The sequence below is a fragment of the Labeo rohita genome, chromosome 23, assembly GCF_022985175.1.
Source record: "Labeo rohita strain BAU-BD-2019 chromosome 23, IGBB_LRoh.1.0, whole genome shotgun sequence".
NCBI lineage: Eukaryota > Metazoa > Chordata > Actinopteri > Cypriniformes > Cyprinidae > Labeo > Labeo rohita.
Genome location: NC_066891.1, coordinates 15,698,083 through 15,724,098, shown reverse-complemented (window position 1 = coordinate 15,724,098; position 26,016 = coordinate 15,698,083). Strand labels below are relative to the sequence as shown.

General features: G+C 39.6%; 1 protein-coding gene across 3 annotated transcripts in view; it reads right to left on the bottom strand.

The window, feature by feature from the left end:
* The window catches only part of spen (spen family transcriptional repressor), a 33,400-nt gene that overhangs the window by 2,009 nt on the left and 5,375 nt on the right, over positions 1 to 26,016 (bottom strand). For 2 of the 3 annotated variants that reach the window (XM_051097321.1, XM_051097323.1), the window contains 12 exons: positions 23,654 to 24,280; positions 11,611 to 11,771; positions 11,281 to 11,481; positions 11,037 to 11,188; positions 10,817 to 10,942; positions 10,581 to 10,694; positions 10,332 to 10,445; positions 10,150 to 10,250; positions 2,418 to 10,065; positions 1,983 to 2,330; positions 1,684 to 1,878; positions 119 to 277 (listed from right to left, as the gene is read on the bottom strand). In XM_051097321.1, coding sequence (XP_050953278.1) covers positions 119 to 277; positions 1,684 to 1,878; positions 1,983 to 2,330; positions 2,418 to 10,065; positions 10,150 to 10,250; positions 10,332 to 10,445; positions 10,581 to 10,694; positions 10,817 to 10,942; positions 11,037 to 11,188; positions 11,281 to 11,481; positions 11,611 to 11,771; positions 23,654 to 24,280 — 9,946 coding nt within the window. The remainder of the gene's footprint in view (positions 1 to 118; positions 278 to 1,683; positions 1,879 to 1,982; positions 2,331 to 2,417; positions 10,066 to 10,149; positions 10,251 to 10,331; positions 10,446 to 10,580; positions 10,695 to 10,816; positions 10,943 to 11,036; positions 11,189 to 11,280; positions 11,482 to 11,610; positions 11,772 to 23,653; positions 24,281 to 26,016) is intronic. The other variant, XM_051097322.1, reaches the window with a different exon arrangement.

The window sequence follows — 26,016 nt, the reverse complement described above, 5'->3', positions numbered from 1 at the left end:
GCATCTAATCTTTTTTGAGTGGTTAGACTGTGGTTTTCTTTCAGGAAAACTCACACTGAACTCTGTACTGCAAATGATTATAAATGTCACTATAATTTTCATTCTTGTGAAGACTAACCTGATTTGAGCCTGGATTTGGGACATTGATAATTCCAGCAGCTTGTTTTGCTTGCAGGTAAGTGATGAAACCGGTTTTAAGAGCATGGGTCTGGTTGTGGACATCCTCTTGGTCCAGTCCACAAGGCAATGCCAATAGAAGGCAGTATTCATTTTCAGCCTGGGGGGGAATAAAAGTTTTTCCTTTAAATTCCCACTACTGTCCTGACATTTCAGTAGATTTGGTTTTGCTTAGTTTTAAAGGGTAAGTTCATCCTAAAATGAAATTTCTGTCATTAATTACTTAGAGGATAAGTTCATTTCAAGAACAAAAATGTACAGATAATTTGCTCATCCCCTTGTCATCCAAGATGTTTATGTCTTTCTTCAGTTGTAAAGAAATTATGTTTTTTGAGTAGACTTATATAATGGACTTCTATGGTGCCTACGAGTTCAAACTTCCAAAATGTAATTTAAATGCAGCTTCAAAGGGCTCTAAACGATCCCAGCCAATGAAGAAGGGTCTTATCTACCAAAACGATCAGTTAATTTCTAAAAAAAAAAAAAAAATTTATAATTTATATACTTTATAACCTCAAACGCTTGTCTTGTCTAGCTCTGCATGAACTCTATGTATTCCGGTAAAAAGGTATATAAATTGTAATTTTTTTGCTTCACTGGATAAGACCCTTCTTCCTCAGCTGGGATTGTTTAGAGCTCTTTTGAAGTTGCACTGAAACTGCATTTTGGAAGTTCAAACTCACAGGCATCATAGAAGTCCACTATATGGAGAAAAATCCTGAAATATCTCCCTCAAAAAAACAATTTCTTTATGACTGGAGAAAGACATGAACATCTTGGATGACAAGGGGATGAGTAAATAATCTGTAAATTTTTGTTCTGGAAGTGAACTACTCTTTTAAACTTATGTAGTTCCAAACCCGTAAGACCTTCGTTCACCTTCGGAAGACAAGTCAAGAAAGGACATCATCAAAATAGTCCATGTGACATCAGTGGTTCAACCTGCTTTTATGAAGCTAGAAGAATACTTTTTGTGTGCACAAACAAAAAGACAAAACAAAAACAATGACTTTATTCAATAATCTCTTTCGTTTCAGGCTGTGTGTTCACGATAGTACACGACAGCATACACAGTATGCGTGTGCCTTCCTCTGCATGCGTCGTAATACTCTCTTGAACGCTGAATGTTGAAGACTGAGGCGGAAAAGAAGAAATTGTTGAATAAAATTATTTTTGTTTGTTTTTTTGCGCGCACAAAAGTATTCTCGTAGCTTCATAAAATTAGGGTTGAACTACTGATGTCACATGGACTATTTTATCGATGTCCTTACTACCTTTCTGGGTCTTGAATGTGTCAGTTGCTATGCTGTCTAAACAGGGTTGGAAAGCTCTCGTATTTCATCCTTAATTTGTGTTCCGAAGATGAACAAAGGTCTTACAGGTTTGGAACAATGGTGAGTAATGGCAGAATTTTCATTTTGGGGTGAACAATCCCTTTTCTAGATATGGATAAATTCGATTTAATCTGTTTTTTTAAAGAGCTGTAAGAGTAGATAGGATGCTTACAGTCATACGTCTTGCAACTCCCTCAAGTTGTGAGGCCTCTAGGCGCATTCTCTGGGCAATGCGAAGAAAGGCACCTCCTTCTGGCGGTGGCAGTGAACGGTGAGCCAGGACATTGTTACCAGACACGAAGTGCAGCTGTACTGCTGCAGTGTCATTCTTAAGTGCCAGGTGACCCTGCCAAATAATTGGGTATTTCTGCTTAAAGGAAGACAAAAATGCTGTTACAACCTGAAGAACTGCTTCCATTGAGCTTCTGATGGAATTAATAATAATAATAATAAACAAAACAAAACACAAACCGTTAACAACTGCACCATGTCAACAGACCGAAGTCCTGTGTGGTCAAGTTTAAAGTCTGATCGCATCTGGGAACTGACTGAGGATGGAGGTTTCATCTGGTTTGAAACAGGTCCTTGAGGTCCCTTCTGCACAGTGATAGGCAACTCCAATTTGGGTGTTATAGTCACTGGAGAAGTGTAAGAGGGGGAGCCAGTCTCACCCTGAACCCGTGATATGTGAGACAAATCCATGGAGCTCGGGTGTCGAATGTGAGAACCGTCATGTTTTGATTCGCCAAAACTTCCCACAGACTCAATGGAGGAGACAGAGGGAACCTTGTGCCTCTGACCATGATCAATTTGTGAGACCTGATAAAAAAAATGTACGTCTTAAATCAAGACAAAATAAACTGTAATACACAAATTAAGATAGAAGAGCACAAAAGAAACTCTCACCTGTGATGCAGGAATTCCACGATTAGCCAAGTTAATTCCAATTACTGAATGACTTGGATACTGAGGATGGAAGCCACGCATTTCTCTGTAGTATTCAGACATGGAGTTTGCATTCCCAGGATGAATCAATTGAACTCCTTGAGGAGATACCATCACAGAGCCAGATGGGTGTCCTATTATCCTATTGTCTGAGTGAGGGGAGGGTGACATTTTAAGCTCCATTGCTTTTGGTGCATCCCTCACAGACTGTGGAGCGTTCTTTACCACAGGGGAGACTTTTGAAGAAGCAGATGATATGTGCGAAGACGACTGCATTGCCTCTGGTGTTCGAGTTTGGCGACTTTCAACAACACCTGGATGATCAGTCAAATGCTGGTGCACAAGTAGACGCACATCTCTGGCAAACTGATCTAGACGCAATGCCCTGTGATGCAGACCTTTTAATTCGGGCTGCATTACTATGCTGTCCGGTTGTAACTGTGGTGCAGAGGCTCTACGAAGTCCTTGAGGGAGACTCTGCATATCATCATTGCTTGTCCCAACAACCTGACTATCAACAGATGAACCTGCATGTGACTTCAGTACAGCATCTCTGATCACTGCAGGCTGAGGAGTCGTGGAGCGCTGTGGAGGTGCAGATCGAGGCGATAATAGGTTTTCCGAACGTATTCCATAACCCATTCCAGATAATGATGGAGTACTGGCTCTGACATCTCCTTGGGACAAATGACCTATGGGCACAGACTGAGTGACACTATGAGGAGGCATGATCACTGACTGCTCAGCATGGTGTATATTTGAGACATACTGAGGCATAGAACCAGCTGGTCCCAAAACAACCGAGCTGGTAGGAGGACAAACTTTTGGAAAAGGTGACGTGGAATGGCCTGACGCCCTTGGAGAATGCGAATCTTGCTTAGGTTGTGAGAGCACTCTTTCATGTGGAGCATTTGGACTTAAAATGTGATTGCCTGCTAAAGATGGGTGGTGTGGGCTTAAAACTGGTTTAACACTGAAGGTCTGTGATGGTTTCATATCAGCTTTCATTGAAACGGTTTCAGCTGCTCCATTTTTCTTAATATGCTGTTGCTGTGCCATTGACTGACTGTACCTCAAAAGTTGATGGCTTGTGGAGTGCTGGAAGGTTTTCACAGAACCTCCTTGTGGACCAGTGTGGTAGGATGGTTCAGATTTTTCAGAGCTAGGACTTTCATGATTAATTGAGGAAATAACAGGCTGAGCACTGAATGTTTGGCCAGCTAACACTACCCCTGCGTGTCCATAACCTGTAGGTGTCTGTGATCCTTTTGGGGTAGAGGGGTGAGATGGTGGTTCTTGTTTTATCTGTGATTTTGTTACAGACTGCTGAAACTCTATATCTACTGCACTGGCTGGTGGGATTTGACTTATTTTAGCAATGATCCGCTGTGGTCCTTCTGTCTTTTGTCCAGAATAACTCAAAACCACCACCCCTTCGGAAGTATTGACCCTTAAACCAGTACTTGACCCTGTGTTACAATGTGTGCTTTCAACAACAGGGCGTCCAACACTTCCGCCATCCTCAGAGGGGTTAAGTCCATGATACCTGCTATTTTCATTCAAGCCTGTACGATACTTCTGCTTGGGTAAGGACATTCCAGAGCTACGGTTGCTTAACGAGATCCGAGGAGTGTCTTCAAAATCGAAGGGCATAGGGATCCGACTAATGACTGAAGTAGCAGAGGAAGTTATAGCCAGTTTCTCCTTTAGGATCTGTGGTGGCTCACATTGTTGCAGAGGTGGTGGTGGAGCTGTACGGGGTACAAGTTGAGTTATAGGGCTAGGTCTGTCTTCAGGTAGAGAGGTTTTTACGGGAAGCACAGCCTCAACTGAATTTTCATTATCAGACATCCGTGGATCTGCTAATGTGGTTGTGAACTGCATACTTGGGACTGCATTGCTATTTGAAGCAGACACATACTTTGGTTCCATTAGAATCTTTCGCAATGTGCTGGAGCTTGGGTCAATATCTGAGGCCTTTGTGTCAGGGGGCATAGGAGGATTTGCTGGGGGTCCCCCAACTCCTGGTGTAGACAGTGCCACACTCACTTGTGGTTTAGGTGGAATTCCTTTCTCCTCCGTCCTAGTGTTCCACTCGGGGGATGCGAGAGGGGTCTTGGAAGATGCAGGTGAATTCAGGTGAGTTGTAGGTGAAGTAAGGGCAGGTGCTACTGGTTCAGGAGATGGCTGTTGTGTCCTTAAATAAGAAGGACTGTTATTCCCAGAGTGGAAGGCAGACTCTTGAGGTTCAGGCTGGTCAACAGCAGGCTGTTCTGCCTCTTTTGGCGTGTCTAAAGTCACTGTAGCTGTAGCTTCATGTTTGCATGCAGCAGCAACAGTAACTACAGCTGCTGCAGCTGCTGATGTTGCTGCCTTAGGGTTGGCAGTTTGAATTTCTTCTGGGATAGATTCTGGAAGTTTGACTATAGTGGATTCAGGTTCCAGCACTGCATCATCAGTGATATCTAACTTTCTGTTCAAAGAAACCTTCCGTCCTTTGGATTTCTTGGGTGTTTTTGGCCGTGCTCTCCCTCCTTTTTTGGCTGCCTCTGATAATGGAGACTCTGTGAGTGAAGTATCTGTGTTACTTGTTTGAGAAGATTTAGAATCTGGAACCATAACACTGTCTTGTTCAGATTCCACAATGGTCTTTACAGACAAGTCTGTCTCAGGTTCAATAACCTCACTTGATACTGGCAAAACAAGTGTCTCTGGTGTGGGAAGGAGGGCTGTGTATGTTGTTGGAGCAGAGAATCCATCTGCATCACCTGATATATCCTCAGCAGTAATGGAATCAATTGCAGCAGCCAGTTCAGTTTCACTTGCTGGATTCGCAGGCTTTTCAACCTCTGTATCATCTGCAGGTTGCACTATAACAGGTGGCGTTAGGGTAGCTGGTTCAGCACGGGGTTCTTTGTAAGGTGCTGGAGGCTGTTCATCTGTAAGTCTTGAAATATTCTCCACTGCCCTTTCCAATTCCATTTGACGGGCAAGGAAGGCAGCCACAGGATCAGTAGGAGGCTCCATTTCTGAAAGAGACTCCTCCTTTTCCTCAGGACTGCAAACATCTTCCTCTTTGTGGTAAATTGGGATGTTTGAGTCTTCTTTTACCAACTGTGTGGTTTTGGTTTTCAAAGAACTTTCCAAACTTACAGCTTTGTTATCACCTGAATGAAGGGCATCCTTAACTGTATCCACCTCATTGATAGACTTATCATCAAGTATCATTTTGGTGTTCCGTGTTGGCCTTGATGCCTTGACTTTCTTTTGATCTAATGCCTGTGATTTTTCTACAGAAGTGATTTCTATATCGTTATCTGTTGATTTTTCCTCAGCAGGATGTGCAAGTCCCTTTTCTCTTTTAGTTATATGTTGTTTAGTATCTTGTGACAATTGTCCAACTTGCATTAAAGTTTCATCTTTGGATTCAGGTTGGTGATCTTGAGCAGGTGACACATCAACCGCTGCTGTGTCTGACTGAATGGGTTCTGGGCTACCTGAAACCTTGTCTAATTTCAATGTTTTCCTACTTTGTACTGCTCTTATTGGCGACTGCCCCTTTTGGGATCGCGGAGAGCGCCATGGCTCTGCTGTTTTAGATATTTCTCCACTACTTGTTGACTCCTTATTTTCAGTGTCTTCACTCTCAGAATTTTTAGTCTGATCACCCTTAACTGGAGACATATCATCACCTCTTTTGCGAGTCTTGGGTGGACGACCTCTTCTGTTCTGTTGTGTTGCAGCCTCCTTATCACTACAGCGCTTACGGGTGGAACGAGGAGGTTCTGTAATCTCTTTTCCTGGTTGTTGAGGAGCCTCATCCTCATGGGGTGTTGCATAAACGGATCGCACATTCCGTCGCTGCCGTGTTTTGCTGTGGTTTACGTTTGATTCATGGACCTGCTCTGAATCTGTTGCATGAACAGGAGATTTTGCAGTGTTTTTAGAGTCAACAATGAGTTTTGTAGAGTCTCCTCTGGGGGATGAGGATCTTTTCAGCTTTTCTCTATCAATGCGTTCACTCTTTCGTGTAGCTGGTTTCTCATTAGCAACCTGAGGGACTGGTGTTGGTGAGACCGTTTTTACCTTTTTACTCTTGGGTTGTTTACGTGGTGGCTGTACCCGTTCAACCTCAGGTTCTGTTTCTGGCAGCGCTACATCCAGTGGGGATGCAACCTTGTGAGGAGAAGCATTAACAGGTTCTGTTTTTGTTTCAGAAAGCTCTGTGATCTCTTGAGGTTGACTGGGCTTTGATAACAATGGAGAGGATGCCTGAAAAGGATTGCTTTCTGGCTCAATATTACTTAGAGATGCACCAGGAGTAGGAGGTTTGACATCAATATCCTGTTCAACAGTTGGGTTTACAGTTCCTAAAGGCTCACTCAGCTTTTCTTTAGGTTCTATGACGGCTACATCTTCTTTTATCATGGGTTCAGTGGGTGTAGTACTCACTGGAACAGCTGTGTTCTCCTCCTTTAGGCCAATTGGTGGAAGAGAATCTACTGGAGCATCTTCCGACTGCTCATTCACTGTTTCTGGACCATCTCTGTTTGCCAATGTAGAGGGCAAAACTGGCTTATCATGCTGCACTGAAGACTCTGAAACTTTGGACAGAGACACTGGTGATGTTGTAACTGGAATATGACTAATTGTTGATTCTTGGGAAATTTCCGATACATTGGGGGATGGCCCAAACTCTTCATCCAAAGTCTTTTCCTCCTCCTCCTCCTCCTCCTCGGTTACACTAACTCTGTCTGAAACTAGCAGCTGTTGGTTCTTATCCCTTTGAAGTTCTAAGAAGCGGCTATGAAAAAGTACTCTTGGTTCTTGAGAGAGATCTGATCCTCCTGATCCAGCCTGTTCCCCCTGGGACTCACTTTTATTACCATCTCTACTGACTCTAACTTCAGGGTCATTATTTTTCCGCTCAAGGTGCTGAAGTCGCTTTGAGTCCTGTTCGAAGATTGAGCTATGAAGGAAGCGTGAAGCAAAAAGCTCTTGTCGCTCCTGTTCATCAGGCTTGGCATCTTCCTTTTTATCATCAAGTTTTCCATCAGAAACAGAGCGAGTTTTCTTTTTTTTCATGTACCAAGAAGGAATAGGCCTTGGAGTGGGTTCAGCCTTCTCTTTGTCTGTGCTGTTCCGAAAGCTTTTGAATTTTGAGTCATGACCAAGGAAAGACCAATTTTCTTCCCTAGATGAAGACAGCGACTTAGCACGCTCGAGCAAAGCTTTGGTGTCTGGTGTTATGGTCTTATCCAATGCGAATTCATAGAACTTATTCTTTTCAAGTGACTCTGAAGACTTCACATCTGAAAGCCTCTCTTCATGCTCTGTTTTGAAAGAGTTTGGCTTTAATGCAAGATGTCTGCTTTCACTATCTTCATCAGAGTCTGATTGAACCTCCCCAGGTTCCAATTCACGTTCAGGACGTTTTCGGATACTTTCCCGTTTAACAATGCTGGTGGGGAAGCTCATTTCTCCTCTCAATGTGCCCTGCCTAATATTGCTCTCCCAGCAGAACTCCTCTTCAGTCACTGATGTTTTCACTTTCAAAATCTCTGCATGCGACGAAAGCCCTTGCCGCACTGCGTTGCCAATATTGTATTTTGATACATCAAACTGCAAGCAATTTTTATTCATTGCCACGGGTGAATCTGGCTCTTTTTCCAGCAATTGTGATGAATCCTCAGCATAGGGTGTCCCTGGAAGTGAAGCAAGTCGCCTTTCAGGTTCATCATTTATCTGTCTGAACCTCTGATAATCTCGCTCTCTTTTAGTGCCAAAATCAAATTCAAATGGTCCTGACTTCTTTCGCTTGCTGGGTGGTGAATCGCCAGTTACATCTTGAGGTGGTTTTCCTACCTCATGCACAAGGCTTCGATGCTCAAAGTCCTCTGCATCAGTGCTTGGTGTGCTTTCAGTTTTATCAGATTTATCATACTCTAGCAATTGTTGCTGTAGGCGCCGGTTCTGCTCCATTTGTTTTCTGCAACTCTGCGAGTGATCAATGTCTGAGAGCAACCTTTCTTTACTTTCAGAATCTCTTTCTAGCCTTGAGGAGAGTATGTGGTAGCTAGTTAAGTGCTGCTGTTCTTGGTCTCTTGAAAAGTCCATATCTACACTTCCATCATCAGAGACTGCAAGACCGAAACTTGGTTGACTATGAGCTCCCACAGTACCTGTCTTTTGATCAAGGCTATCTAAGGGATCTGTTGCCTCCTCAGTTGGTTCCCCAAGTCGAGCCTGAAGGTCTAGACTGAGGCCTACCGACATTACAGTGTCCAGCTCTTCTTTTGTAGTACTAACAGTAACCATCCTCTCTGGCTTTATTTTTTCTCTCTTATACGCTTCTTTTCGTTGCATCTTTTTATCATAATCAATGTCTTTTAGCATCGGTTCATCAATTATTCTCCTTAACTTCCCTTCATCCTCCTCCTGACTTAGCCTCCTTAAATTGTCAGCCTTTCCAGAAGTATCTTCAAAGCGCCTCTTTCGTGCAGCCAAGCGGTCGGGATCCGCAGAAGAGCTGGTGTCAAAGGCAAGGTATTTTTTGTTTTTCACTTTGCCCTCTTTATCCACAACCTCAACTTGACTAGCCAAGCCTTTCTCCTTGAGATGTTTTCCATGCTTAAAGAAATCTCTAGCTTGAGTCTCTACACGGAAGGGCAAACCCTTGTGATCAGCAGAGGGTGGGGTGGTTGGAGACCGAACGGGGTCACTCCCAACCTTTGTTTTTTGTTTCTCGCTGAGGATACTGTCTATTAACTTCCCTTCCTTCTCCTTTACTCTTGTCAGCTGGACAACACAAGGTGGCAGATCAAGTTTTCCTTTTCCAGGGTAGTCTTTGTCTTTGACCAATGATTTGCTGGATTTACTTCTGTGAGTTACGCTAGTCTCTGGGCTAGTGTCCCTGTCAAGTTCAAGGTCTGGCTCTGATGATGGAACAGTAGGAGATGCAAGTTTTAATTTTCTCAGTTTTTGCTTTTCAGTCCTGTCCTTGTCTCCTTTTTCCTTTCGTCCAGCACGTCTGTCTTTTTCTCCTCCGTTTCCACGCTCTGCCTCAAAAAGTGATTTGTCTTTCTCGGATTTATCACTCTTATTGTGCCTCTCCAAACGAATTTTATCTGGCTTTTCAAATCGTGGTGGAGAAAGTGAGCTGCAGCTGCCACTTCGCTCAGATGAGCGGCTGTAAACATGATGTTCAGAGTCACTGGGAGGACGTTCAGAAAGGGATGGGGAGGCAGCAGGACTAGCAGGACGACGTGGATGGGATGGGCTTTGATTATGTTCAACTGTTCGCCGACCGTGGTCTCGTTCACGATCCGTTTCAAACCGCTCTCTTTCCCTTTCACGCTCTCTTTGTAAGTAGCTGTACTTCCGAATATCCTGTTCATATGGGTCTCTATAATCCCTGTATTCACGTGGGTCATCGTAGTATCGTGGGTCATAGTAATCTCCCTGATAAGGATCCCATTCCGAATAAAACTCTCGACTTCTGGCAGGATATTTTCGACGTGGATCCTCTGTGTAGGAACCTGGGGTACGCACATTCTCATAGTATGCCCGTTCAGCTGTGAATTCATGATATGGCGGCCGGCGCTCATCTCTGCCAAAAAAAAAAAAAAAGAATGAATAAATATGAAAGAATGATTATAGAAAATAAAAGAGGTGTTACCATACAACATCTCACCTTCGTTCATTTATGATTTCATAGAAATCTCTTATGTCTTGTCCAGATGCCTGCATTGAACGGTAAAAAGCCATCTGGCTTTCCTGGTTGGCAAAGTCAACCTATAAACAAATTTAATTAACAGTTTAGACAAACAATCAGTGGGTTCTGTAAGTGGTACAATTCCATATTATAATACAGACCTTTATTTTATTTCCTCCAATTTTCCAACCCTTTGTTTCTTTGACAGCGGCCTGTGCATACTCTATATTATTATATAAGATGAGGGCCATTCCTTTTAGTCGGTCAAACACAACCTAAATTTAAAAAAAACAACAACAACAACAAAAATGTTATATATAGAAATCAAGTGAACTTCATAATGCAATTTATTCTAGTTGACGAAAGAATACAGAACAAAAATAAATGTAAATAATTAAATTTTAAATCACCTTTACAACATGTCCATAACGACAAAAGTGCCTTGTGAGATACTGTTCTGTAATACTGGAGGACAAGCCATCCAACCATACACATGTTGTAGGCATACTCTTGCCAAAACCAAGCTGAAGGAAAGAAAAAATTCACACTAAGTCAACCAATATGTCTTGTAATCTACAGGTTTTTAATTCCAGTTAGTACAATTGAAAAAAAAAAACCTCCAATAATAATCTGATCTCATCCTCACCTTTAACCTGTTGTTGCCAAGATATTCACCATCCATTTTCTTAATTGCTTTGCAGACACTTGCTATGTCACAATACTGGAGAAAGGCATATTGTGGGGAACCATTTACCTTTTTTATATCGATGTCCTGGTAAAAACAGAATATATACGCTGTGTTAATACAGCGACTTTAAAAACTGTGTAAAACATTTTTAAAAACACACTTTCAAATGCCTACTTACAACAATCTCTCCAAAACGCTGAAATATGTTAAGCAGGTCATGGCAGGTTGTGGTTTTCTCCAAATTTCCTATGAATAACGTCCTTGTAGCTTTGGGGTGAAACTCATCTATACGTTCATCCAAAGGTCGGAACTCGTTCTCACTCTCTGTTTCTATTGAGTAATAAATTAGAGAACAATGTTGGGTCCAGCGCTATTTCTAAATCAAATAAAAAAGGATTCTGGGCTAAATGCGAGTAACCCACCTGGACCATGCCAAGCAGTGACATCAATTTGCATGCCAAAAAACAGCTTCCCTTTAGATGCACTTAGAGCTTTTTCTTGGTCCTCTTGCTGGCGAAAGAACACTAATCCATATCGTTCCTCAGAGGCACCATGGATTTGAACTGATGTCACTTTGCCATGTTTCTTAAATTCATGGAAAAGACCATCCTTCAGGCTTGTATCTGAAATTGATAGAGACCATAATTAGATCAATGCTTTTAGTACATGCTGTCTCGCCAAGATAATGTTTGAATTAGTTGGGCAATATGTTTTTTGTTTTGCTGTCTGACTTAAACTCATAAAAGCCTCACCCGTTGAGCGCACAGGGAGGTTCTGCACTTTGATACCAAAACTTTTGCGAGGTTCATCTTTGTCCAGTGAAGGTAAGGGCTGAGCAGAGGGGGCAGGTACAGCTGCTGACTGAACAGATCTAGCTGGGGAACGATCACTGGAGCTGCTGCTGGAATCACTACTTTGAGAGAAGAAAATAAAAAACATTATTAGAATGTAGACTGTAACGAAAAGATGAACACTAACAAATACATAGCGCTATAAAAACGCTGTAGTTAAGAACCTTACAAAACAGGACGATTATCAGTCAACAGCAACATAAGCAAATTTCTAGCCTCATAAGATTTTTTTATTTTATTTTTTTTACATTTCAAATAGTTGTACCTCGGCCAAATGTTGTCCTACCCTAACAAACCATACATCAACGGAACGCTTTCAGATGATGTATAAATCTTAACTTAAAAAAATAGACCCTCATGAGTGGTTTTGTGGTCCAGGGCCACATATGTAACATCTAATACAGTTTATTCATGCAGTTTATTTTCCCACCTCAGAGAGGCACTATTGCAAAAAAGAAATTCTGTCTGTATTGCAAAAAAGAAACAGTGCCTCATAGTGACGGTGAAAATATCTACAACACTCTCTAGGTTATTTTATTTGGCTTCTGCAACTGGGTATTACAGAAAAAAAGGGTGGAAATCTAGAACTAATTCCTCTACTCTGGCAAGCACAACTGACATTCATTTGTATGAGGCTGTTTACTAAATCTACATAAATGCTACACTGGTGTTATTTTCAAGTGTCAAGCAGTGCATTCACGCTTCATTTCTCTACATATCCAAATAGCCACTGATGACTAAAACAACTGTGCAGGCTACCAAATGATTGCATGAAAAGCTGATATTTGTTCACAATTTAATCAGTTTATTTGAACAGAAAGAACCAAGCACTAGATTTGAAGTATAACAATAATTAAATAAATGCGTCCATATTTCTTTTAAAATTTAAAATTGCAATATATGAAAATCTTCACTGCCTAACAATGACACTTTAACATTACAGTGGATGTGGATATTTCTTTCCCTTAATAAGATTCAGCCATATACATGGCTTTCCTTTTGTCTGTTTACATCTTTGCACTGCCCTCTTTTCTCACTCGCTCTCGTTCTCAGAAGTGCGGCTGATAGGGGCTGGCCTGTGGGAGTGGGCAGGGAGCCAGCAGTGGCTAGAAATTTCCAGTTCCAACTGGATCTCACGGGGGTTGGGGGAGTTCAAGTGGGCAGTGTGAAAATACACCAGCCGTTGTTCCTTAAAATTCCCCTACAGCATTTTCTCCTCAAGAACCGTACAATACAGCTAATATATAGGAAAACAATATGCTGCTTTTTTGGTTTTGATGCACAATGCCTCTATTTACAAAAGATCCAACTCTGCATTAAAAAAAAAAAAAAAAAAAAAAAAAAAAAAAGATTACGTGAGTGACAGAAAACAAAAAGGCGCCCTCAAGATTTTCTTGCATGTTAGCAACCAAATATAAATATATAACAGCACCCAATTCCTGTGGAAGCCCATCCTGCAGTTTACAGCTAAATAACACAAAAACGGTTGTTTGGTGCATGCTCTAACAAACAAAACGTATATATTAATTACTATGGTGCACCAAAAATAAAATCATCAGAGAGATTATCTCTCTGCTAAATTTAGCGTTAGGCATCAATAGAAAAACCATTATATTTCTGACAAACATTTTTGGATTTAATTCCAGGGACGTTTTACACATTTTTGGTGTTTCTTGCTAGTGAAAGGGTAGCAAAGAAAGCTAGGTACTGCTTTTCATCTGTCTGCTGCAAGCTTTGTCTCTGCCAGCCTTGCTGTGTGGCTGCTGCACACGGAACAGCTGCGTCTAGGATGAATGCATTTTCTAAAGGTAACCATATATCGTTTTAAAAGATATTAGAGAGAAACAGCGTGGCCTTGCAGTGACATTTAAAGTAGAACAGACACGCTCAGAAAAAGATGTTTAACATGACCAATGTCTAGTCTCCAGAGAATGCATGTAAAAGCACCACATCTCACATCTGTGTTGACGTCCTAAAGCCACAGGGCGACCTGTCAATCACTCTCAAAATGCATCCTGCACACAAATGGTTCTGAAGTATCAGTCATTGATGGCTGACCCAATGCCTGTAGCGAGAGTCTGGGCCAGTCAGCATCATGCTGAAAGAACGCAACATCAACTAGGTCAGTCAACATCATGTTTTAAGGCCTGTTGACACCAAGAAATAGTTTGCATGTGATTTGTTTGTTTAGACGAACACAAAAGAAACCGCAAACGTGCTGAATAATGAAAAAGAAAGAATTTAGCATTACACAAGACAGCAGTGGATGATTTTTAGTTTTCTTTTTAATGCCATTATTTCAAATCTGGTATTTATCAAGCAACATCAACAAGAAAACAGAGACAAGACAGCTGGTTCTGCATGCGAATGTTCATGCTGGTCTAGGAATTTATTCAAATTGAAATGTTTATCACACTCAAGATTATGTGAGTTTGTAACACTGCAGTTGTCATTAAAGTCTGTGCAAAGGCAATTCTTTCAGTTTCTAAACACACTATAAATGTTAAAAATGTATTGCTGAAAACAAATTACAGGGACTAAACTATGTAACACTAGGTAACACTGAATTTTGGAGTTAAATAGTTCTTAAATAGCTCTTCACCATTTTTGTATTCAGGATTTTTTGGCCTGGCCTGAAATCATGTCTTGATGAGGCAATGGAGCCACTGAGCTTGGGCCCTCATCTAACACTATAACAGTACATTTACACGGGGTGCCAGCACCAACGCCTGTCGTTTATTTTGAATGGAGTGACGTCAAGCATTGCCGAGGTCAGTTGCGTTGCTTCACTGGCACTGTTCGCGGCAGAAGTTGAAAACTTTTTTTAAAATTTTTTAAGCAGCAACGCAGGCGTCAGCCAATCAGATCGCCTAGCCAATCGCGTTCATGCAACACCAGAAAAATAATGTGATTGGCTGTTGGCCCTCCATCAAGCATTGACGCCAACGGCCTGTGTGGATGTAACATAAGAGGTGAAATTGACTTAAAGTGATGCTGCGCAGACCTATCGGTGTATGACATCGAAGTATCGCAAGAATTCTAAAGCATAAGAAGTCGTACTCATGGTACTCTGACGTCATTCACCCGAATGGTCTGCTCAGCACCGTTTCAAGCCAAAAACTCCTCAACTACAGTGCATTATAGGGATGTAACTATATCAAAATTTCACTATACGATAATATCGCGATATGATATCTCAAATGATTAACCAAGACCTTGCTTACTCGAGGTATGCTGGTTCCAAAAACGCATCCAGGGGTAAGTTCATTCAATTCAAGTACGTTTCTGGTTAACACACAAGACATTCTCAACAGAGTGACGAATCGACCAGTCACTATGGAAACAAACACCAAGAAAAAGAATGCCATACTGCTTCTTTCTTCTTCTTCTGTTCAGAGGTCATTTACACACTTAGTGCGTATCGCCACCTAATAGACCCTTCGCAAAAACCCGCAGCTTCAAACGATCCCAAATGCGGTTGTAAACGATCCCAGCCAAGGAAGAAGGGTCTTTTCTACATAACGATCTTTTATTTTCATAAAAATAATACAATTTATATACTTTTTAATGTAAAACGCTCATCTTGTCTTACTCTGCCTGGACTGTTTTTGTTCCTGTTCAGGACAGTTAGAGTCTCATGTTCTCCCTCAACTTCGCTGTTTTACCTTTTTGGTTAAGGGTGTTTGATCTTCTTTGCATATTTACTTTGTAAAGACTGACTCGGTATTTCTGCAGTGATGTAGGATGATTTTTTGAAGTTAAGGGAGAAAATATGATACGATAACTGGTCTTGAGCCAGAATACACAGAGTTCAACGAGAGCAAGGCAAGACGAGCGTTTGAGAATAAAAAGTATTTAAATTACATATTTTTACTGAATATAACTGATAATTTTGCTAGATAAGACCCTTCTTCCTCGGCTGGGATCATTTACAACTGCATTTGAGATCGTTTGAAGCCGCATTTGAACTGCATTTTGGTAGTTTAAAATTGGGGCACCATATCAGTCCACAAATGGAGAAAAATGCTGAAAAACGATTTCTTTACGACTGAAGAAAGAAAGACATGAACATCTTGGATGACAAGGGGGTGAGTACATTATATGTGAATCTTTGTTTTGCAAGTGGACCGTGAAATAAGCAGTTCCGGATCACGAGCTGATCACGTCAATGAAGTGCGTGCTTCGCTTTGATGAACGGATTAAGCCATATTGTGCTTTCGGTTTTAGTTTGTTTGACAGATACTGTGACAAAACATAATGGCCCAAAACACAACTTTAAAGACCTTTTATGTTAGAATAAGAAGTTTAATATATTTTAAAAACTACACTTTATGCCTGGAAGAACTATCGTTTCATATTGTCATGTGACCACGATAATATCGACACAGTTTTTGTTATCGCAATATCACAATATTAATAATATCGTTATACACCTTGTGCATTAGCATCAGTGGTTCGCCAGTTCAATTGCAAGTTACGTCATTACCGTTAGTTACTACAGCCTACAGTTTGCTAGCTAACCATGCCTTTGTCACGTAAATGCATATTACCTGGTTGCAATATTTTACAAAGAGCTCAGTCTCCATAATTAAATGTATTTGTATTTGACAGTTGAGAGAGGTGGAAGCTTTCCCATGAGTAGGCGTGGTTTTAACACCAAGAGCAGACAGTGATTTTTTTATTTTTTTTTTTTGGCTAGGTGGTTAATAGCACATTTTTTCTGTGGTGTGACAAACTCAGAACACATATTTAATACTGCTTTACACAGACTTTAATAAACAGTTCAGTTGAAAATCCTGATTATATAAACGCCTTTCTTGACATTTGGACCATTTAAGTATGATGTCATTGTTGTTAAAACTGGTTTCTAATTACTTCCTGTAACTGGTAATGATTTACAGAGAAAGCACCTAATCCACATGTTTGTTTTTCACCATTTCAAAACAGATGTATTTCCTGGTTATGCAGAGTCAACAGAAGAGAGGTGCAGGCCAAGAAGTCTATGAATTTCTATGAGTGATTCACCAGGCTGTGTTTATGCTGTCCAGCAAAAAATAAAATAAAATAAAAATAAAAATTGTCCAAGTAAAATAACTGAACCAAATCTTACAACAATGAATGAAAATTAAATAAAATTTGAACATAAAAAAAGAGATTCCCACAAAGACAAATTTACAGTCTAAAACCTGCTGGGGGCAATGCTTGACCAAAGCTGTTACGGCCTACACACATATCCGCTCCAGGGCATCCCAATATGCCGACTCAAAAGTGCTCGAAGCCAAATCTGCAACTGGGTCAGGAATGAGAAAAAAAATAAAAAAATACATCACATAAAAAGTATTCCCTCCCTTGGACTTTAAGTTTTGGTGCTTTACAGCACAGAATCATCAGAAAAGAGTCTTTTTTTATGTCTGAAGTTATGCATGAGTTATGTCTAAAAAAATTAAATGTAAAATTATATCATGAATATTTATCACTACTGCATTCAATCAGTTTTAGAAGTTACTTAAAGGTCCACTGAAGTGCTCTGAAACACACAGCGTTATTATGTGTTGACGTATTTTCAACTGAAACAAGAGAACAGGGCGGGACAGCTCAAGCAGCCCCGCCCCCTTTTTAAATAGCCAATAGTTTCGTTTATATCACAGCTTAGCCCAGATCCTAGAGCTCGGTACAGCTGCATTTAACAGCTCATGACAGCCACAATCTCATCCATATCGCTATAAAATATAGCATTCTGTGTAGAGTTCAAATAGGTCCGATACATCCGTGCTATTGTGTCTTTGGACCAGAGCAGACTGTGAGCGTGCTGCGAGTGTTCACATGACACAGCACGAAACCAGACTTAATTCGCCTCAATGAAAGAAGTATTTACACTGTCTGAATCATTCGCAATCATTCTACTATGTGCCATTCATAGGGTGACCACCTGTCCCGCTTTGCGTTGGACCGCACAGCATTTTCACCCCTTGCGACCGCACATCACATATTGAGAAAATGTCCCGCATTTTCACCAGTCTGTTGGTTTTTAATGATCATATTAAGAAAACGTCCATGCTGTTCTTCTGCCTTTTTAAGAAAGCTTTTTACATATTCTTTTTGCAGCATAGTTTCTGCGCAAAGGACTTGCGGACCTGTGATCTAGAACCACAGGCGGAAATGGTCGAGCGCACACAGAAAAACACAATATTCTTCATTCATTTTAACCAATTAAAAAAAATAATAAAAAGAATTCGATGCAGCTTTCAGACGTGAATTTCTTCTTATTTTAATTTCATTTGAGGCAGTTTCTAAAGCGTTATTGTAATGACAAATATCTAGAGCGCATTATTGTAATGCGGAGGTGAATAAAAATACGCAAACACAAATCTCTTTTCTCGCAGGTGGATTCTCTTTACTCTCATAAAAAGACGTGCTTTCTCTCGCTTGCATGTGCACGCTCAGAAACATAAATCAATGCATATGAAAACAGATGTGATCGGTATTTACATTGCCTCACACGTGTCCCACATTGTCCCGTAAAATCACATACATGTCCCGCAACAGTTTTATTGCCAGGTGGTCACCCTAGCCATTCACCGAACAGAAAATATTAAATCTGTGAACAAGTGATGGATTTCAGCCACAGCTTCACCGTCTATTTATAGAGTCTTTGGATTATAAAGAGCATTTGATTGAACAGAAAGACTGATAAGAAGCTAAGTGCAGAGACTAAGTTCTGAATGCTTATAGCTTCTAAATGTGAATTTTGTCATTGTTTTAGAGCACACTACCTTATAGACAACCTTAAGGCTAACGTTTTTGTACTAAAATTCAAAAAACTTTTTTGAATTTTGATTCCATGTGGACTTTAAAGGAGAAGTCCACTTCCAAAACAATTTACAAATAATTTACTCACCCCCTTGTCATCCAAAATGTTCATGTCTTTCTGTCCTCAGTCGTGAAGAAATTATGTTTTTTGAGAAAAACATTTCAGGATTTTTCTTCATATAATGGACTTCAATTATGCCCCCCGATTTTGAACTTCCAAAATGTAGTTTAAATGCAGCTTCAAAGGGCTCTAAACATGTTCCGACATGTTGTACCTTTTTGTTTGTAAACAGCGCTTAACTAACTTGCACTTTCTTAGTCTTTGCACGTTCGCTTTGTAAACACTGGGTCTGTGGTTCTGCCTATGTTCGGCGTGACCTTTCGACATGATTCAATATGTAGCGTCGTGAACGCGCATGCCAGAACCTGTGCTACACGACCTTTTGTGCTTAAAAAGTATACACATTTTTATTTTCCAAAAAATGACCGGTCGTTTCGCTAGATAAGACCCTTCTTCCTCGGCTGGGATCATTTAGAGCCCTTTGAAGCTGCATTTAAACTACATTTTGGAAGTTCAAAATCAGGGGCACAATTGAAGTCCATTATATGAAGAAAAATCCTGAAATGCTTTCCTCAAAAACCATAATTTCTTCACGACTAAAGACAGAAAGACATGAACATCTTGGATGACAAGGGGGGGTGAGTAAATTTGTAAATTGTTGTTCTGGAAGTGGACTTCTCCTTTAAATAGTTAAGTGAACATAACCAGTGTGGTAGAGAGATTCGATTGAATTACAACACAATTAATGTATTATAACACAGGAAAGGGGTTAAGGTTAAACAAATAAAATTTAAGTCCTGTTAAATCAGTAATTAAGAATTGGAAAAAGGGTGGCACAGCTGTAAGCTACCTACTGTAGAACAAGTTGTCCTCAAACACTGGTTCACCGTACACTAATAATCTTTACATAATCTGCTAAGCTTGATCAGTTTTAACAGTGGAAAAAAAAAAATTAAGAAAGATTTTAGTGGCCACATGTGAGAGAGACCTTTCCATACAGACCAAAGGTGCATCCTCTGCATATCGACTTAAGATGGGTAAATATTAATAAGAACTGTAATAAATTTAGTAGAAAGTTGATCAACAGAACAATATTCTTCATTGTAAGTGGAAAAAAACAGTAAAGGTTGGCTGGGTGATAAGCAATGATGAACAACAACAAAAGCATGTTTACTCTTACTGATTAACTACCTAATTTGTAATCAGTATCCATTGTTACTGACCACTTAAAAAAACCAAGGGGGTCACCAAGACCACCAAAAACAAAGCTATCACATGACACTACATGAGCATGCGGATTGATTCCAAAGATCAACGACTTAGCTACTGAGAAGTGTCCTACTATGATCGCCTTTGTCATGCTATGATGAATTTACAGGGGTAATCAATGGCTGTGCTAAAAGATCCTTTTGGGTTTGAAGAATTAACATGCTAAGAGATGTTAAACTTATGTCATTTCTGTGCCACTTTTCAAACAGGTTGCCGAAACCTACATTAAACAAGATAGTCCTGACTCAAACTCACACTACTGGTTGAACCAAAATTGCTGGTCGAGATGCTTAAACTAATAAAGCAATGTCTGACAGTGTCACAGAGCCACAACCTAACAAATTTTAAGCAAAAATTGCACAAACATGGCTCAGCAATAATGAAGAGCGTTGGGCCAGTTGATGGGACAGTCACTAGGCCTTTTCCAGTCAGTGCTGTTTTACCACTAAAAATGATACATTGGTAGACTTTTGCATCCAATTTAATGCCTTGCAAACTTAAATGTTTGATGCTTTTTTGTGATGTAATCTACACCGCTCTTGCAAATTCTGCTGATTTTTAGTATGATAATGCTATCTAGCTGGCTAACAGATGAGGTTTTGTCGAAATTGCGAAAGTGACTTTTTGCTAGTCTTGAAAGCTCTGTTATAATATGTTGGAACCTACAAACTAATGTTTTGCATCACATGCCATCATTTACCAGCAAAAGTGTGTTTATTATTTTATAGACTGACGTAATCAGGGGGGTATTCCAGAAAGCAAGGTTAACTTACCATTACATACCCTGAACTTTCCATTGATTAACCCAAACTTTACTTACTCAAGGTATGCTGGTTCCAAAAACGTGTCTGGGAGTAAGTTCATTCAACTCAGAGATTGTTTCTGGTTAACACACAAGACATTCTTAACAGAGTAACAAATCGACAAGTCACTATGGAAATGAACATAAAAAAAAAAGCACGCCATACTGCTTTCTTTCTTTCTTCTTCTGTTTAAAAGTCATTTACATACTTGGTGCATATCACCACCTAATTGACCTTTCGCAAAAACCAAGTTACTGTTGCTATGTCTGACAAACAACTACACATGTTCTCACACAGTGAAAAATACATCGCAAAGAGGAAACTGACAACACGCCGACAGACAAGACAGAGCAGGTTACTTCAGGTAGAAAACAAGATCTCAGTTTTAAAATGTTGTCATTTTTAAGAATTTCAAACAATAAATACTGTTTTGTGGCTCTTCAGTGTGTCGTGACAGATCAGTATATTGCCTTACTTGATCAATGACACGGGAACAATGACACGTGATTGTTTTTTTTCTTTACTTAAAGCACAAAAAAAATTAATGAACATCAGAACGTAGTTTATTTCAACCGCAAAAAGACGTCAATACACACTAGGGCTGTCACTAACGATGATTTCAGTAGTTGATTAATCTGTCGATTATTCTGATGATTAATCGAGTAATTGGATAATTATAATTAGTTTTTTTAAAGTAATAAAGAACTAAGTGAACAATATCCTTTAAAATGACTTAAAAATACACAGATAATAACAATGAGGCAATAATAATTAGTTTAAATAAAGTATCAAAAGTAGTCATCATATGGTTTTATTGAACAAAACTGTCAAAATACATAATGTATTATAAACAATAGAGCTAATGTACATTTTGTATTATAACAAATGCCTGCAGAGAGTACCAACAACCTGACGATTGTTTTTACACTTTACTGCGCAATCTAATCCATGATTAATACTGACTCAATAACATTTAATTTAAATGTCCACTTAATCTTTAATATTGGGCCATTTCTTTATGATAGAAAAGCTACAGCCACTGTATTTTCTTGAATATGTGGACATCAAAACGTGTAAACTCAGAGTGAGGGTTTAAACTTTTATTTTAAAATCGCATTGAACACTTAGCATATTTAGAAAGCTAATGGTGTATACTCCTGTGTTTGCGTAGGTTTATAAATAAATTACCTTACAAATCTGATGAAATAGCGTACGTTGCGTTCCCAGATGAACATTATAATAAACCCAAACTCACAACAACATGCAGAGATGGAGTTTGAGCCACTCCGCACATGTAAAAGATAACAGTTTGTGGATCAGCACTGTAAAAGGAGCCACTCTAAAATGTACGTACATATAATTATTAAAGCGCATATATTAAACCTGCATTGCATATATTTATTTAATTAAATCGTAGCGTTTGTGAATTCTTAATAGCATTATGCTTTATTATGATTTTTAAATAGGTTTAATATGTGGAACGCGCCACTTCCGGTATTTTGCAGATTACTCAACACGGGCAAATTGAGAACTTTATAAAAATCAAATACTCGAATAAAATCGAGGAAACGTTACAGCCCTAGTACACACAATGGCTGCGTCCGAAAGCCTAGTCAGCTGACTTGCTGCCTTATCAGGCAGTGACTTCGAAGGCTGCAAAGTCAACAAGAAACAGTTTCGGACAAACTTCAGAGGCAGCGTAACATACAGACTAGATTACCTAATGGTTAAGTTGTACATTTTGTAGAAAAACGATTTTAAACAGTTATGTATAAATGATTTAATAATACATAAAGACCTCAATGTCATTGAAGGTCTGTGTGTCAGAAAAGACGGCAGAGAATGGCATTTTTTGCTTAAAAAATAAAAGCACTGTTGCAAATATTATGGCAGAACAGGTCATTGTTATTAGTGGCTGTTTCGTTATTATTGGTATTATATTATAAATATTATTCTTATTTACTACTCATTTAAGCCCTTTTAACATTTTTGTAAAATACTATTATTACAAACAATATTATTTATTATGCTTTTTACACTATTACTATTCATAAAGTATATCATGGTCAAGATCTCATCTATTATATAAAGTAACAAGTTGAATTTCACCAGAATATCTTTATTTACATAGCCTATATGACACACACGCACATGATTGTGGGAAATCGATCAAAAGAAGGTACCTCCGGAGACAGTAAGTAAAGCAGAATTTGGATTCGGATGTTTCTTGATGCCTTCCTGCCTTGGGATACTGCCTCCAAAGGCAGCATTTTAGAGCTTTCAGATGCAGCCAATGTTTCAAGTTCAAGTCCAATGAAGTTAATCTACTCGATTCGGACAGAATGGCGGATTCAGCATTATGATTGGTCAGATCAAATCAAGCAGTTTGCGAAGTTGTGCAATCATTTTTTTCATTTTGGGTATGTCACACAGCCTGCTTTCTGAAATACCCCCTGGATGCGCTGCGCCTTTACAAGCAAACAGTCTTCATAAACATGTCTGAAGATTTCAACAGAGAGAATGACTTGCAATTTTTGCACAATCTTGCTTATTTGAACCAGAATATACAGAGGATGAACTAAGAAAGATGGACGTTGTATGTCAGAACGCCAGCTCCTGCGTCAGCAGCACCACATGCATGCGTTGTGATACTCCTGTGAACAAGCAGCAAAGACTGACACAGAAGAGAAGAAATAAAGTAGTTGTTTTTGCTTTCTTTGCACACAAAAAGTTCAGATAGCGGCATAAAATCAGTGGTTGAACCACTGATCAACCACATGGACTATTTTAACAATGTCCTGACTACCTTTCTGAGCATTGAATGTGTCAGTTGCATTGCTGTGTATGCAGGGCCAGAAAGCTCTCGGATTTCATCAAAAATATCTTAATTTGTGTTCCGAAGATGAACGAAGGTCGTACAGGTTTGAAACGACACGAGAGTGTAGAATGTACTGCCATTGACATACTAAAGAGATTCATCAAGATGCTTTATTGCACTTACCTGCCACTGCCACTACTGCTGGTGCTGCTGACAGAGTCAGAGCTGGAGGAACGACTGCGGGATCCTGAGCCACTGTGGGAGCGTGCCGCCCGCGCTGCTTGACTCGGCAGCCTCTGTGGTGATGGATTGTGTGATTGCGAAGAGTGTGGTGAACGACTGCGACTGTGGTGGTATGTCCTTTCTCCTCGTCTGCCTCTTTCTTCTCTGTATAAATCCCGATGGACCACACTGGCGAGTGTGAAAGCTTCACGGGCACGGGGCTCATAGCGAGTCTCTGTAGTCTCAAAACGACTAGGGCTCCGGCTTCGTGAACCATAGTAGACGATCCCTCCCGGCGTCGAGCCGCCGCTTCCTACTCCAGCAGCGCTGCTACTGCTTCCACCAGCACCGCTGCTTCCTGCAACACTCCCTGCAACAACTACACTGGGCCCGGATGAGCCGCTCCCAATGCTGCCACTGGCAGAACTGGCACTCCCACTGGCTCCACTGAGGGCCCGGTCCCTAGAGTCTCTGTAATAATCAGTCTCATAGTGACGTTGGCGATCGAAACTACTGCTGTTGCTGCTGCTACGCTCATGGTGTCCATAGGCACTGTGATCGTAAGAGCGCTCCCGACCGTCCGCAGCCCTACATGACAAGGAAAGGGATGGAGGATGGCAAAGAAAAATGGAAAGAATGAAATGAATATTATTTTCATCCCTGACAGGCATACGAGTCAAGTGACATGCGTTGAAGAGTGACTTATTCAAAACATAGACTGCAAGTGCATGTTGGAAAGATGCTGTCTTGGACTTTTCATTTATTGTAGCATTCAATACAAATATCGATACCAGGACAACTTGGACTTTTTTTGTTTGTTTATTCATTTGGAAGTTTTTTGCAATTACTCGTTTTTGCATTTCTGAAAACAAAGGGGAAGAAAATTATGCATGACAAAAGTCATGCATGCCATGGTCAGTCACATTCCAAGTTACACAGGGTAGAGAACAAAAAAAATCTGGAGATTTGTTTATTTTACAATGGGAATTTACAATTTTCTAAATTACTAAATGATTTTGTTGTCTTTTTTAGTTAGAAACAGCAATTACGTTACACGTAGAGATGACCAACTAGACACAGTTAATATCTTCCGTATTACCATGAATATAACGAAGCAAATATGTCTTTTAATTAGAAATTCTAGTCAACCTACTTCCCTTCTACGGTAGCATGACATAACCGCGTATTACTGCCTCATTTTGTGATTTAATTAACTAACAGGAATGAGGTTTCATGAATACAATGAAGTCATTCTCAAAGAATAAAATCAAAGCCACAGGTTATAAAAACTCATTATTTTGGAATAAAGCTCTTTTACAATAATACGCACCAACACCATTTGTTCTGGTTAGGCTGTAGAATAATTATTCATGTGGAGAGTGATTCTAAACCATTTTTTTTTTTTTTTTTTTTTTTTTTAAAAAGAGGAACAAAGTAAACCCTTTCCATAAAAAGGAATGAATAAAAGGGACGCCACGACACGCTAAGCTTTATGCTAGCTTCACTTTAATAGTCATTTTTGAAAAACTTGAAACTTGTAGTTTACTAAAACATCATTCCACAACCCTTCTTGAGTCAGATAGCTACAGATATATTTAAATGGCTGGTAATATAAAAAGCAGTAATGTTTTTATATTTTAAAAAATATATATTAATACTCTTTTAAATTAGTTAATCTACCTGAGGTTTTCTTCAGTATCTTACACTGATAAATCCTTTGATATTTAAATACAAATTATATTTACACAAAATACCTTTTCAAACTTGAATGGTCTTCAGGTGTTTCAACTAAAAATTATTAATAACCAATAATCTATGAGAGGTAGTCTATTACAATGATATTACCACGGTTAGGAAGTGGTGTACCTAAAGTCTGTTTAATCTTAAAACAGAACTACCAATGGTTACATTTGTTATTAACAATGATAATAATCAGTGTAAACTAATATTTTGCAAAGTCATACTGACCACTGAGCATTAATAACTACACTGTCACGCAGCATTTAAATGTTAATATATTAGCTATTTATAATACAAGTAAATTTGGTCATTTCTTAATTACAAAAAGATGGAAATAACACCTGACAAATTACATTTAAAGCTTAAGATGCAGCTTCTCCAGAATAGGCATTTGTTAGTCATTGACTGTGAGTGATAGTGAGCATGTAGCAACAAATCTGACCTAGTTAATTAAATAAGTTTGGTTTCTATTAGAAAAAAATGTTTTTGTTTAGTGAAGCCAGCTGTGTAACTTGACTGTGATCAACCTTTACAGTACATATAGTCCACTGCTGTAATTTCCACAAGAACTGACAAACAGTGGT